Source organism: Anguilla anguilla, chromosome 16, assembly GCF_013347855.1.
Source record: "Anguilla anguilla isolate fAngAng1 chromosome 16, fAngAng1.pri, whole genome shotgun sequence".
NCBI classification, from domain to species: domain Eukaryota; kingdom Metazoa; phylum Chordata; class Actinopteri; order Anguilliformes; family Anguillidae; genus Anguilla; species Anguilla anguilla.
In genome coordinates, this window is record NC_049216.1 from 34431772 (window position 1) to 34446391 (window position 14620).

The following is a 14620-nucleotide window of genomic DNA, read 5'->3' on the forward strand; positions in this document are numbered from 1 at the left end:
GTTTCAAACAGTGAAGGCATTGTTCTAGTTTTTTCCTGTAACATCGTCTTGAACTGTTTGTTGCTGAAAAAGCTGTTTAATACCTAAAGCATACATGTATTTGGGGTCATTTCAGTGTTTCTGTGAAGCCTTACATGAATGTGAAAAAGACTGGTTTAAAAAAAATACATTTGTCAACTAATAAACACTAACTGCAAAAGTGATGGTGTTCACAAAATAAGAGATTATGTGGCCTCAAAATGAGCTTTGCTGTGTAATAATATGTAATAATTTGCTTAGTATTATTACCCAAAACAGTTTTTTTGTTCAGAAGTTTAGAGATTTTTTAAAAAGAATTATTGGGAAGGATTAATGAATAAGAGAATGAATGTATGCATGTATAGTATCAGCAGAAGCCAGAGACCACCCTTAAGTACAAGTTATTTATTTTCCGCTGTCAGAAAACAATGCCGCAAACATATATTTGATTCAAAATGACACATACATTTCTGTAACTATGTGCAATATGAAATCTTTCAGCATTCAGAGTGTCCTCCCTTCACCTTCATTACACTTCCATTATTTTTGGGAGACTTGCTTCGAGTTTTTCCAAGAAAATAAGAAGCAGGGGTTTTTTTTTTCCATGCTTCTTGTAAACACCTCCGAAGTTCATTCTTAGAAGTTGGTCGCATTTTCTGCTTCTCTCGATCCAAGTAATCCTAAACGCATTCAATTATGTTGAGGTCAGGACTCAGGGGGAGCGGGGAGGAGGGGGGGCGGGGGGCAATCCACAGTTCTGAGAACACCAGCAGCTTCGCTGTCTGAGCAGTGCGTTTGAGGTCATTATCTCGCTGTAGGATGAATTTGCTCCCCCAGTCAAACGTCGTCTGAGGGCACTGCGTGATGCGACGTGATTTATTTGTATTTATCATCGTTCGTTCATGAAGTCTTCCAATAAAAACCAGATCGGCAAATCCAGAAACCCCAAACCTGCACTGGTCCTCCACCGTGCTTGACTGACTGATGGTTGTAGACACGGTTCCGAGACTCTTTCGTCGCTTCAGTGGCGTACGTACTACCTTCTCTTACTTCTGAAAATATCAGACTTTAGACTCATCGACCCATGAAACCTCACTCCACGTCTCAGGTGTCCAGTTTCGCTGCACTGGTGCACACTTTCATCTCTTTTGTTCATTTCCATTTCTCAGTGGTGGCTTTTTGACAGCTCCACAACCTCTCAGACCCACAGCACTTGAGTTGCCTTCTCACGGTGGAAGGACGGACAGAAACGCCAGTGGATTTCTTCAGATCTGCAGCCAGGGTTGAGCTTCGTTTTTTCCTATCTCTCAAAGATAAACACTTTAAGTATTGTCTTCGCGACGGTGCTGGTGGTAGACAGCCGTAGACAGTGGTCTACCAGTTCTTGCACGGTTGTTAGGAGTCCCATTTTCCTTGTATGTGCGGATGACATTTTGAACTCCAGTTCTGGAAACTGTTTTTTTCCCCCCATTTCTATTTTAGAGAGCACAAAAGAAAGAGTGGGACATATACTGATGTAGCGCTGGAAGTTTTTCCTGTAATTTTCTGTTAAATATATGTTTCCTACATTATTGTCTGACACTGAAAAAAAATGCACTCAGTGACTGATTTGTCTGGAAACTGAATGAACATAAGGGTGGTCTCTGACTCAGTTTTTGATCTAATAACATTTAACAACATATTTTCCAAATATGTGCATGTTGCGCAGTTTTTTAAAAGAATACATTACCAAAATAAATAAATAAATCTCAATGATAAAGATCTTAAGAAGCCAGTGAAATGTGCACATTATACAGACTGGCCAAACCTCAAGTCTGTGGTTGCAGTTTTCCACTTCCTTTCATGCAAATATGATGTTTCCCCTCATTCAGACGTCAACTTCTCTCGCGCCCATTCATTCAACCGTGTGTCATACCACCCGTGGCCACTAGGGGCATCAGAACATCGGGAAAGAGCAGGAACCGTAACATCTTTTGAAGGGTAATGCGATTGCTTTATTCCTTACCTTTCCGTCCTTCTCGGAGGTTCTTTTCCCCATTCGTCCCTTTCTTCACCTCTATCCTCCACTCCTTCTTTCATCGATATATCCACCTGCCTCTGCACAGGACAATAAAATAATTCTTAAAATGTGTTGTGAAGTGTTTAGTTCTCAGTGTTTTATATGCTTATTCTGTCTCAATAAACAATTTGTCTCACTACTGTTTAAAAAAAGGCATCTCTCCAGTATTGCAGCAACAGTGAAAGTGAGTCTCAACGTCAGCATGAGTGCTAGTATGTTTTATTAAACTTGACATCATGCACATTATTAAGATTGATATTTAACTGAGGCAGTGCAGGTTAGGTACCACAAAATAGCGACCGACCAGGGATTTGAACTCATGGCCTCCTGATGACACCTACAGTCCCATTTCCACCACACCCCAGCTATTCTATCCCCCCCCCTCCCCTCTCACAACACCTGTTGTCCTCCACACCTAATCATTAAAGACAAAACATGATGAAACTACAACTTTTTACAAACTTGGTTGTTACATGTTTCTATGTAGTAGCATCTCAGCAATTTAAATACAGCATAATCATTAAGACAGTTTTTTCTCCAATGTATTTTGGTATTAAGCTCTTTCCTTAATGATTCGGTCTCTGAAGACTGAATGGAGGCTCGTATTTATGAAGAGGACAGGGCCTTAAGTCTAAACAGAGGCTTGTGTTTATGAAGAGGACAGGGCCTTAAGTCTAAACAGAGGCTTGTATTTATGAAGAGGACAGGGCCTTAAGTCTAAACAGAGGCTCGTATTTATGAAGAGGACAGGGCCTTAAGTCTAAACAGAGGCTCGTGTTTATGAAGAGGACAGGGCCTTAAGTCTAAACAGAGGCTTGTATTTATGAAGAGGACAGGGCCTTAAGTCTAAACAGAGACTCGTGTTTATGAAGAGGACAGGGCCTTAAGTCTAAACAGAGGCTTGTGTTTATGAAGAGGACAGGGCCTTAAGTCTAAACAGAGGCTCGTGTTTATGAAGAGGACAGAGCCTTAAGTCTAAACAGAGGCTCGTGTTTATGAAGAGGACAGGGCCTTAAGTCTAAACAGAGGCCCGCGTTTTTGAGGTGGGCAGTATTAAGCAGACAGGCTCTGAAGTCTAAACGGAGGCCCGTGTTTTTGAAGCGGACAGTATTTAGCGGGCAGTATTAAGTGGGGGGGGGGGGGGGGTTCTGACGTCCACGTATGGGGGAGGGGGGCGGGGGGGGCGGGTAGCGTGCCCTCAGCTGCTGTTCGGTCACACGGCTGACTTCAGAATCCTTTGTTACAAATTGTTACTGGTGCGCCTTCAAATCCCCGCCGTGCGCTCATGTCTGGCTCCGCCCCCCCCCGCCCCCCCCCCCCCCCCCCCCCCCCCCCCCCCCCCCCCCCCCCCCCCCGGGAGCACAGACGCGTGCGTCAGGGCGCTCATTTGAGCCGCTGACCGCAGGCCCACGCAGGGAACGGACGGGTCCGGGAGGCGGGTCCCACCGCGTGTCAATACCGCCGACAGGGACCCTGTCCTGCCCGCTCAGTTTATACGCTCAAATCTCAAAACGCAACTGGCGTTTCACTTTTTAGCAAGGGCGTCAAAAAAAAAGTCAAAAATCACCTGTGGATATGACCGCACATGGAATTTGTTCCCGTTTCATGTCCAAATGCAGCTCCTACAGAAAGAGTCCACGTCCAGCAGCCCTGTTTCCTGTGTAGAGGTTCGGTGAGACCGAAATCTCCCAGAAGAGATTACGGGCCTCTGCGTCAATGGGCCAATCACCGTGCGGCAGGCCCTCGTAAAACATCCCATAATGATAACGTTCCGTCAGATCGTTTCGCGACTCGGCGATCGAGCCGATGGCGGGCGCACGCTATAATCAGCGTTAATCACAAAGCCGTGAATGAAGGGCAGTTTAGGGCGGGGCAGGGTTCCGGCTCGGCGGCGGGGGGGGGGGCGGGGGGTGAGGGGGGTCATTTGTGACTTATCGACAGCGACACCGACGATTTTGGCGGGCGAACCTCAGGCCCCAGGCAGCGGCTGCCCGTTGCCGGCGGTTACAGGTACCCGCTAAACGGCGGGTCCGGCGTGTGATGCTCGCCTGGTTTCCGTGGTGACCGCACGGGACAGGCCCTGTGGTCTGACCCCGGGGCCCTGGACGACGGCCACGGCGACCACGAGACACAAGTCCCTAAAGACGGCACTAGCACCCTCACCCAAAAACGGGGGGCGGGGGGCGGCAGTCCGACAAGGGTGGAGGCCCAAGGGCCTAGGGCACCCACGCCCTGATCTTCTCTGGTCCTCCAAAGCCCCATACTGCAGAGGGGCAGGTCTCCCTCTTTCTGATGATGCAGAAAAAGTGTTTTTAAAATTATTTATGCAAAAATGCATATGAACGCAAGAACAGAGAAGAGAGAATCACAAGATCCAGTCCCCACCGCCTCCCCACTATCATGAAACTCTCCAAATCCAAATCCACCATAATTGGGTCAAAAGCTTTTTTGCCCAAAGGTTCCTGAGAATCAAACCCGATAAACAATAAAACTACACACACCTGTCCGGGCCCCTACACAACCAACCAGATGAGTCAAAACCTGACCGGAATAAAGCCGCTGTACCCGTCCGCATGACTCACAACTCAGCTTTCGCTCGGCTTTTCGCTCAAATGCCCCAGCTGCCCGGGCGCATTATAATGTGAGTAATCACGGTGCCCCCCCCCTCTGAAGGGCCGACGCGTCCTCCTTGCCACAGGTCTTCAGCTCAGCTCATTGTGCGCGAGCGGCAGCGGGCCGTGAGCCCAAAGCCATTCACAGGCCCAGGTAACCCCACACTCCTTTCATTGTTTGTACTTTTTTTTGTTTGTTTTTGTTCTGGGGGGGGTACAGGCGGCTGTTCAGCCCGTATGACTCACTGTAATTTAGAAGGGAGGCTTTTTTTTAAAATTTGGTTTAAATGAAATGCTATGACTGGACCAGGGGCCGTCACCCTTTCGCATCCAAACCCAGGGTAATTTAAAGGAGATCAGCATTGTGCAAGAAGCTTCAGATTCAGCACTGAGCAAGATTCAGCACTGTGCAAGGAGCTTCAGATTCAGCATTCAGCTTCAGATTCAGCGCTGAGCAAGATTCAGCATTGTGCAAGGAGCTTCAGATTCAGCATTGAGCAAGATTCAGCACTGTGCAAGGAGCTTCAGATTCAGCACTGAGCAAGATTCAGCACTGTGCAAGGAGCTTCAGATTCAGCACTGAGCAAGATTCAGCACTGTGAAGGAGCTTCAGATTCAGCATTGTGCAAGGAGCTTCAGATTCAGTGCTGAGCAAGATTCAGCATTGTGCGAGGAGCTTCAGATTCAGCATTGTGCAAGGAGCTTCAGATTCAGAATTGTGCAAGGAGCTTCATATTCAGCACTGAGCAAGATTCAGCACTGTGCAAGGAGCTTCAGATTCAGCATTGTGCAAGGAGCTTCAGATTCAGCGCTGAGCAAGATTCAGCATTGTGCAAGGAGATTCAGATTCAGTATTGTGAAAGGAGCTTCAGATTCAGCATTGTGCAAGGAGCTTCAGATTCAGCGCTGAGCAAGATTCAGCATTGTGCAAGGAGATTCAGATTCAGCATTGTGCAAGGAGCTTCAGATTCAGCGCTGAGCAAGATTCAGCATTGTGCAAGGAGATTCAGATTCAGTATTGTGAAAGGAGCTTCAGATTCAGCATTGTGCAAGGAGCTTCAGATTCAGCGCTGAGCAAGATTCAGCATTGTGCAAGGAGATTCAGATTCAGTATTGTGAAAGGAGCTTCAGATTCAGCATTGTGCAAGGAGCTTCAGATTCAGCGCTGAGCAAGATTCAGCATTGTGCAAGGAGATTCAGATTCAGTATTGTGCAAGGATCTTCAGATTCAGCACTGGTCCATCCTCTGGACCAGACCGTGTACAAATAATCATCTGAGACAATTTAACCCTTTAGACTACCCTGCAGATGACTGACAGTTTTAAAAGGAGACCTTTCATTTTCACCACTGCTCACAACTAACTCAACAAAATACGCCTTTTGATAGCACGTCTTGCTTCAGTGACACATTTTCTGGGTCACATCCAGCAGTGTATTCTAATCATGCGTGCTAATGACAGATCAAAGGAAACTAAATCATTAAATCACCTGAGGGATTAAATCACCTGAAGGAACACAGACCTGAGGGATGTGGGTTAAAGGTCAATGACCAGCATGCCTGTCAGGAGGACCTAGTACAGTAAGTGGGTCCTGGCTTTATAATCTGGTCTGCAACAGAGACACTTGTAAAACCCAAAAGCTGTTGAATAAGGCACCTGAAGGCCAGCTGTAACGTGACCGAAGCACAGACAATGCTGTTGTTACAAAGTCAGATCAAACTCTTTTTGTTTCAATTCAACAATGTGAGCTTGGGCAAAGGACAACTGCAGACTTCAATACGCAAGAACATTTTCCATTTTCAAAGGTTGCAACAGATTAAATCTGCAAGACTCTCCAGACCTATAACAGGCCAACTACTGGGGGGAAAAGTCCATGTGAAAACAAGAGTTCTGTGAAGTCTAATTCTTTCTTTAGCAAGAAAAACAAAGCCACCCATCATTCAGTAAAATGATGGACAACAAGTCAATGGAAACTCACTGAATCAAAGGTGGCTTTCCCTATCTCATGGACTTAAAACAGTCAAATAGTCAAGTCATTATATGTGACCACAAAAAAACATTGCGTCATAATTGTCCTTAATTTGGCAAACACTGAGAACACGGCGAAGATAAAAGATGAACGGATTCATTTGAACAAAGCGATGAAAGTGGCGTGGGTTCAGCTGCTCAGCTGTATGTGGCATGGCGGGTTTCAAATTCCACCTGTCCTGTCCTACAGCGCTCACTGAGAAAGCACCTTAATCTGGGGGGTACGCATTTTGCACCGTGCGGTCGCCGTTAAACAGACCGTTGAGCCCCAAAAATTGCCTGCAAACGGGTAGGTTAAACGACGGGTTTCGTGGTTATTCCAGTAGCAAAGCACTGTGGTGTTTAATTACTAAGCAAACCTTCCTCTTCCACTATCCGTGGATTTTTCCAGCGGCACGGGACGAACGTTGACCGTTCAATGTCTGTAAATTTAAAGTTTTCCGAGTGGGCTCGGCGCATGTATGAAACTATAGATAATCGTTCTATTTTACTTTTAAGCGTGTTACAGAACTGACATTACACAACGAACATGTATGAACGACCACATGCAGCGAATAGGGAACTCCTCTCGTCTTGCGCATGCACGTAATCTACCAAGTAGTTTCACCGATCCTGTGTAGGGCCAGCGAACGTTTTACTGTAAAAAAAAACAAAAAACAAAAAAAAAATATCGCTAACACTATTCCATCTAGCGAACTGATTTGGGGTTTCTGAAGAATGACCTGTTTTATTGAATTGATTATCTCTGCGCTTCCACGAGACGGACTGAAAATATGAGTCAGAAAAAAAAACGAGCCGTGTTTCCAAGAAAAATATAGCTCTATGGATTCATTAAATGCATAGAACTTATTTCCAAATTCAGGAATGAGCTTGAGTTTCCCAGAAGCCCGATACATTTTATCATCTTCGGTCGCCTTGGCGATTCACACATGCGCGAGGAGCAAAAAAAAAAAAAAAAAAGGAGGGGGGGTGAAGGGGCGGGTTTTTGGTATATAACAGTTCACAGCGAGAACTTTTGTCTGTCGCCAAAGCTTTGGGACAGCTTCATACAACATCTCTAAAGCCGCAGCAACCGGGAAACTATTCTACCTTCAACGGCACTACCAAATACATTTCACGTACACAGCTGCGCAGCAGACATGGAGCAACAGCAAAGTTACGGCTACCAATCTCTCTGTCACACCTGCGTAAGGACAGCAAAAAGACAAACGAAGGTAATATTTTAAGAATTTTAAGATAACTGTACTGTACTTATTTTATGCAGTGTAATATTTCACTCTCAGTGAACGCAGATGACTGCCCACTCCAACGCTACAGCTGTCAAAAAGATGTGAGCATCGAATCATATTGATAGCTGGGAAAACAGGAATACTTTGTGGTGCAGTGGATGTTTTAAATCTCGAAAGAACATGAACCATTTATTTTTGTATGCGTTGCACTTCTATTGTGGTGATTATTATTACCGTGCATTCTGAAGTCGTGACATCTTTGTTCTTGTCTTTAAGACGGCTTGTTTGTTGAGCGCAGCGCAAACACTTAAAGCGAGGGGTAGTCCTTAGCGCCAGGGGGCGCTGTGCTTCGTATTGCTGAGTAAACGAGTATAGGCTACAGGATTTTAAATAGTTGAAGTCTGGAGTTAAGAAATTGTTTAAGAGAGCGCTGGAACGCGCTCGAATTTAGCCTACAAGACAAAAAGCAATGTTGGATATATTGACATGGTGAGTGATAGACTCTGGTATAAATGAGTGCACAACAAAGGCCACTGTATTAAGGGCAAATTACGATTTTCTATATTTCTCGAGCTTTTGAAACATCCAATGACATGTCAGGTCAGATAAAAGTGTGTAGAGTTGTTTTGTACATGTACATGCACAGGCTAAATAATGAGCAACCTATGCCGGTATTTTCAAACTCATCGAAGGTTTGGGTTAAAACACACATGCAGGTTTAAAGTTTTCCGATGTGAGGTTTTGGGCTGTCATGGAAAGCACGGCTTGTGATAACATGCGAGGGTTTTCCAGCAGTTCAGTGACAGAATGGATCTAGGTACTCTGGAATACCAAGGGTTCCTCAAGTGCGTATGTGTTTGGGGGTTGTTACCATGACTTAAATAGCTTCTTCTCCCTTCAGATCAGAAAGATGTCCCTCTCAAGTCGAGCGCTGATATTCACGGTGGCGCTGACGATGTACGTCGTGGATGCGGGCTCTGGAGAGACGCTGTGTGGCGGAGAACTGGTAGACGCGCTGCAATTCGTATGTGAAGACAGAGGCTTCTATTTTAGTACGTGTTCTCACTTTTCTTATTTGTCTCGCGTGTGTGTGCGTGTGCTCGCGCGAGCGCGCGCGTGTGTGTGTGTGTGTGTTTGTGTATGCGCGAGCGCACTTTCTTGCTCACCGTTTTGTATAACATTCTCTTACCGGACAGTTACTTTCATCAGAATTTTGAGCATATGTTTTCGGATTCCAATCATTTGTTCTTATATTTATCAAGCAGTGCTCGATGGGGGTAGCTACAGTCATTCTGAACATTTTTAATATTCTTTGTACTGTTTATGGGTCAAAGGGGCGAGGTCACAAGGGGGTTGAGTTGGGGGGCGGGTGTCTCCGTGTCAGCTCGTAACTGACACAGACACATTCAAGTATGTTCATAGAAAATAGTGTAGCGGCTCTTCTGAAAGACACCGCAGACCTGAGGCGCGCCGCTAAACCAGCTTCAATAACCGGTTTTGTTTACTCGCAAATTCCACTGGGGGAAAGTAATCTTATGGTGGCCAAAATGGTATTCCGTTAAACTCCAGTTCGTTCCCATGCTACGATATCGCGAGTATTAATACTGATAAAATTACAACCAGATGAGAATGATCAAACAGAGTTGAGGAATAACGAGTATTAATATAGATAACTAATTTAATTAAAAACGAGCAATTTACTTTTTGTGATTGATTAAGATTAAAAAGTTTTCTTAAACATAATCGTATGGCATGTGGACAAACTCATATTAAAGTCACCGCCACTTTACTCTATAGTCCCGTAAATCTGACAGATTAAATAATTTGATGAATGGGTCACTCATAAAGGGATTTTGAGTGTGATACAGGGACACAGGAAATTGACCCAGTGGACCCTTTTAGGTGAATGAAACTGAGGTGTTTGTGGACATGTCCATCCTTTCCTCTCGGGACTGAGGAGGACAGGCAAACGTTTCAAAGTGTTATTTTATTTATGTGTTGCCCTCGTCATTGACAAGCTGTGTCGTGGCTCTCGAAGCGTCCGGCAGTGCCGAGTGAAGAGAGAGAGTAGTGCGATGCTCAGCTTCTCCCCCTCTCGGCTGTGAGAAAGGAGCTTTTTTTCCTGCTACGTTAGCCTCGGGAAGCTCCGCAGAAACACAGACGGTTCAGAGGAAGCGGTCATTAAGCCCGGCAGCCGAAAACACCGCACACCCGTCTATTTCCCCAGCCCCCGCCCCTCCTCCGCTCCCTCGCTTTCCACCCCCGTCCGTCAGACGTCCGTCTGTCGCGTGTCTCTCTTTCCCTTCATCCGTGCTGAGCTAGCAGTGAGCGGGCGAGCCAGTGAGCGAGGTCAACGAGTCTCCACTCTGACCACTCACTCACCAAAACCAGCTGTGTGCCTCTGTCCTGTGTGTGTGTGTGTTCTCTGTGTGTGTGTGTGTTACTCTGGGCTATTATCGCAATGCTGTGAGGTGGTGGTCACTCATCCATGCGTTCACTCATTCAGAGTTCAATCATTAATGTGTTCACCCATTAATGTGTTTACCCATTCATGTGTTCACTCATCCATGCGTTCACTCATTCATGTGTTCACTCATTCAGAGTTCAATCATTCATGTGTTCACTCATTCATGTGTTCAGTCATTCATGTGTTCAATCATTAATGTGTTCACCCATTCATGTGTTCACGCATTCATGTGTTCACTCATTCATGTGTTCACTCATTCATGTGTTCACTCATTCATGTGTTCACTCATTCATGTGTTCACTCATTCATGTGTTCAGTAATTATGGCAGCTCAGACCAGAACTGAACCTCAGCCCCTGGTCCAGGAGAGCTGCAGGGTCTGCTTTGTATGACTCTCCACTTAATTGATAGATTAGCGCAGTTGATTACGCAGGTGACTCACCTGTCCTGGGCTCTTGGGTCTGAATAGGATGGACTTGATTTGAGGGTGAATAGGAAAAGCAGCAGATCCTGTGGCTCTCAGGGCAAGGCGGCAGAGTAAGGAGTGATCTGATCCACAAAGCTGGTGACAAACCTTGCCCTGATGGTGATGCCAAAATTCTGATTTTTTTTTCAAAAGTAAAATAGAACCCAAAAAAAACAAAAAACATGCAACACCTGTTCGCAAGGTGGGGCTTCAGGAACCAATCATTGTGCTTTTCTGTGGTTAGCAAACAGAACCACACGCTTTGTTGTGGTTGTTTTGATTGGATTAAAAAAAACAGGTTAGACCAAAGTCAATACCAGTCTCTATAAGAGGACTGTTGGGGAACCCTCTCTAAACATGCTCTCTCTCTCTCGCTCTCTCCAGGCAGACCCACCAGCAGGGCGAACAGCAGGCGGTCACAGAAGGGAATTGTGGAAGAATGCTGTTTCCAGAGCTGTGACCTGAATCTCCTGGAGCAGTACTGCGCCAAGCCCGCCAAGTCGGAGAGAGACGTCTCCGCCAGCTCCCTGCAGGTCATACCTGCGCTACCTGCGCTGCCTGTGCTACCGCCACTGAGCAAGGTGTGTACCGCTAGCTCCATGTTACTGCCACTGAGCAAGGTGTGTAGTGCTAGCTCTCTGTTACCCACCACTGAGCAAGGTGTGTAGTGCTAGCTCTCTGTTACCCACCACTGAGCAAGGTGTGTACCGCTAGCTCACTGTTACCCACCACTGAGCAAGGTGTGTAGCGCTAGCTCTCTGCAGGTCTGTTACCCACCACTGAGCAAGGTGTGTAGCGCTAGCTCACTGTTACCCACCACTGAGCAAGGTGTGTACCGCTAGCTCACTGTTACCCACCACTGAGCAAGGTGTGTAGCGCTAGCTCTCTGCAGGTCTGTTACCCACCACTGAGCAAGGTGTGTAGCGCTAGCTCTCTGCAGGTCTGTTACCCACCACTGAGCAAGGTGTGTAGTGCTACCTCTCAGCAGGTCTGTTACCCACCACTGAGCAAGGTGTGTAGTGCAAGCTCACTGTTACTGCCACTGAGCAAGGTGTGTACCACAGCTGGTACCTGTGCATAACCTGTGCCACAAGCGCAGTGTACGTCACGCCTGTGCTCCCAAAACTGAACACAAGGCGTGTACTGCCAACCCGCCGTAGGTCTCACTCTCGCTCTACCGCCGCTGAGCAAGGTGTGTGACGTCACGATCTCTTATCACCGTGAGAAAGCGCCGCCTCTCTCTGATCCCCCCCCCCCCACGGCCCCTCCCCGCCTCTGTTTTCACGGGACCCACAGGCAGCGGCCGTGGGATTAAAGATGTTAAAAATAAGTCTCTTTTATCTCGCTGAGCGAGTCGTGCTGAGCTGAGCAAGAGTCTCTCTCTCTCTCTCTCTCTCTCTCTGCCTCTCAAATCTGCTGAGCAAGGTGGAAAAATATTGTAGTTTCAGCGCGAGGCGGAATAATCCGGAGGGGTCAAGCGAACACTCCCAAGGTGAAAGCGTGCTGGAGCGGGGAGTGCGAGCCGAGCGCGTTCCTCGCGGCGGTACGCCAGGCCGCTGCACCTCCCGCTGACAGCACGGGGGCAGCCCCCCCTACCCGGGCAGCCTCCCCCGCCCCCCCCTTCCTACGGGAGCGGGGGGCTTTGTTAGGGTACACCTGACTCCCACAGACAGAAATGCCTGGCCATGTCTGCCTGAAAATCGCCCTTTGATGTTATTAAGTACATACCAGAGGTATGTGTCCAACCCTGGTCCTGGAGAGCTGAGTTTTCTCCTGGCTTTTGTCATTACTATTTAACGGACAGATTGAAGTAACTGATTGCACAGTTAACTCGACTGCAGCAACAGAGCTGATCTGAGTGAAACTGAGGTGCTGCCCGTTCAGCTCAGTGGGTTTTTGGGTCCAAATTGAAGTGAAAACGAGGGGGAAGCCCTTTGGTGTTTGTGTAACCCCCATCCCCCGTCCCCCTAAACAAGCTCCACGCTGGATTCCGCCGAGCGTGGCAACCACAGCGACTGGAGCTTTGAAACGGACCCAAAAAACCTCAGCTCGACTCTACGTGAGCCCGCATTCCTTTGGGTCCGAGCCCGGTCCAGAGCCCGCGTGTGCTGAGGAGCCCGCATTCCTTTGGGTCCGAGCCCGGTCCCGAGCCCGGGTCCTGAGCCCGCGTGTGCTGAGGCGTTCTGATAGGCCGACCCGGTCCGAACCAGACTTTAACGAGCGCGTCCGTACAGCAGACAGCACCCTGGCGCGCCGATGCACCAATCAAAGTCATCGGCTGCCAGAAGGATGGTCTCTCTTCCTGTGTCTCTTCAGAGGGACTGGAGAAACCAGCCCACGTTTACGGGTCCCGTGTTTCTGGAACCTCTTGGATATTCTGAGCGAAGCGGGTTTTTGGGAGCGCCGCAGTGTGGAGTCCGGTGCTGAGCGGGTCAGCGGCAGGGACCCGAGTCTCAGAGACGGGCGCGTTCGCACGCGGGCCTCACAGCCGGACGTGTCCCGACATGCCTGGAGCTGCCCCCCCCCCAGAAAAACCCTTCTTTGCAGCGTAATTACCCGGGCACTAGCGCTAGCATTAGCCACTGTTTCTGTTTCTGAAAGAGGGAGGAGGAGGGGGTTTGGGGTGGAGGAGGAGGAGGGGGTTTGGGGGGGGAGGTGGAGGACGTGGAAGGGGGGATTGGCGGGTTGGCGGGGGCTGCTCCCAGAGTTCTCTCCTTCCTCACTCTCATCCCTTTCTCTCTCTCTCTCTCTCTCTGTTTCTGTCCGGGCAGCAGGACGGCCGGCGGCACGTGGCGGTGCGGTACTCCAAATACGAGGCGTGGCAGCGGAAGGCGGCGCAGCGCCTGCGGCGGGGCGTCCCGGGCGTCCTGCGGGCGCGGAAGCTCCGCCGGCAGGCCGAGCGGGCCAGGGCCCGGGAGCAGGCCCGAAGCCACCGGCCCCTCATCATCCTGCCCAGCCGGGACCCCCCCCCCGCGGCGGCGCCCACGGAAACCCGCGCCGTGCACAAGTGAACCCAGCCGTCGCGCGGACGGGAGTCGGACAAGAGGAAGAAGAAAGGAAAAAAAAAAGACTATAGGGGATTATAGCTTTGTTTCTGACGTCATTTCTGTGGCAGTCTCCTCCGGCCCTTCGCCCGACCAGCGACCCCCCCCCCCCCGGCCCCCCCCCTCGCCCCCCCAAGCCAAAAGCCCCGCTGCCCCACCACCTCCCTCCATTCTCTGACACACCCATACAAGCACAGTCTCCTGTCTCTACTCTCTCTCTCTCTCTCTAATTGTCTTACACACCCATACAAGTAGTCGCCTGTCTCAAATCTTTTTCTTTCTTTCTCTCTCTCTCTCTCTCTCTTTCTCTTTCACACACAAAATGCACGCTCAAAAGTGAACAGTTCAACCAGCTGAAAGCAGTTCAGGTGGATTCCTGCACAAAGTACAAAGAGGAGAAAGGAGGAGGAGGAGGAGGAGAAAAAGGGAAGAAGAGGAGCGAGGTCTACGGCTTGGCGAACGTCGGGAGGACACACACACGCAGCAGACCGCTCTTCTCAGCGGGGGAGAAAGACTGAGGGGGAGAGAGCGCCAGCGCGAGAGGCCCCGCCCCCATGGCAGAGGCTCCGCCCCCGTGGCAGAGGCTCCGCCCCTGTGGCAGAGGCCCCGCCCCCGTGGCAGAGGCTCCGCCCCTGTGGCAGAGGCCCCGCCCCCGTGGCAGAGGCTCCGCCCCCGTGGCAGTTTCCCACCACAGACACC

General features: G+C 48.9%; 1 protein-coding gene across 2 annotated transcripts; it reads left to right on the top strand.

Moving 5' to 3' along the window:
* The first annotated feature begins 7718 nt into the window (after positions 1-7718).
* Positions 7719-13945, top strand: LOC118215239 (insulin-like growth factor II). 2 transcript variants are annotated; one of them, XM_035395805.1, is made up of 4 exons: positions 7719-7930; positions 8847-8997; positions 11262-11458; positions 13649-13945. In XM_035395805.1, exons 1-4 carry the CDS (start codon positions 7856-7858, stop codon positions 13886-13888), a joined length of 663 nt encoding a protein of 220 aa, XP_035251696.1. In that variant the 5' UTR covers positions 7719-7855; the 3' UTR covers positions 13889-13945. The 2 variants fall into 2 exon arrangements, with proteins under 2 accessions (XP_035251696.1, XP_035251697.1); XM_035395806.1 differs by having other exon boundaries at positions 13652-13945.
* The last annotated feature ends 675 nt before the right edge of the window (positions 13946-14620 follow it).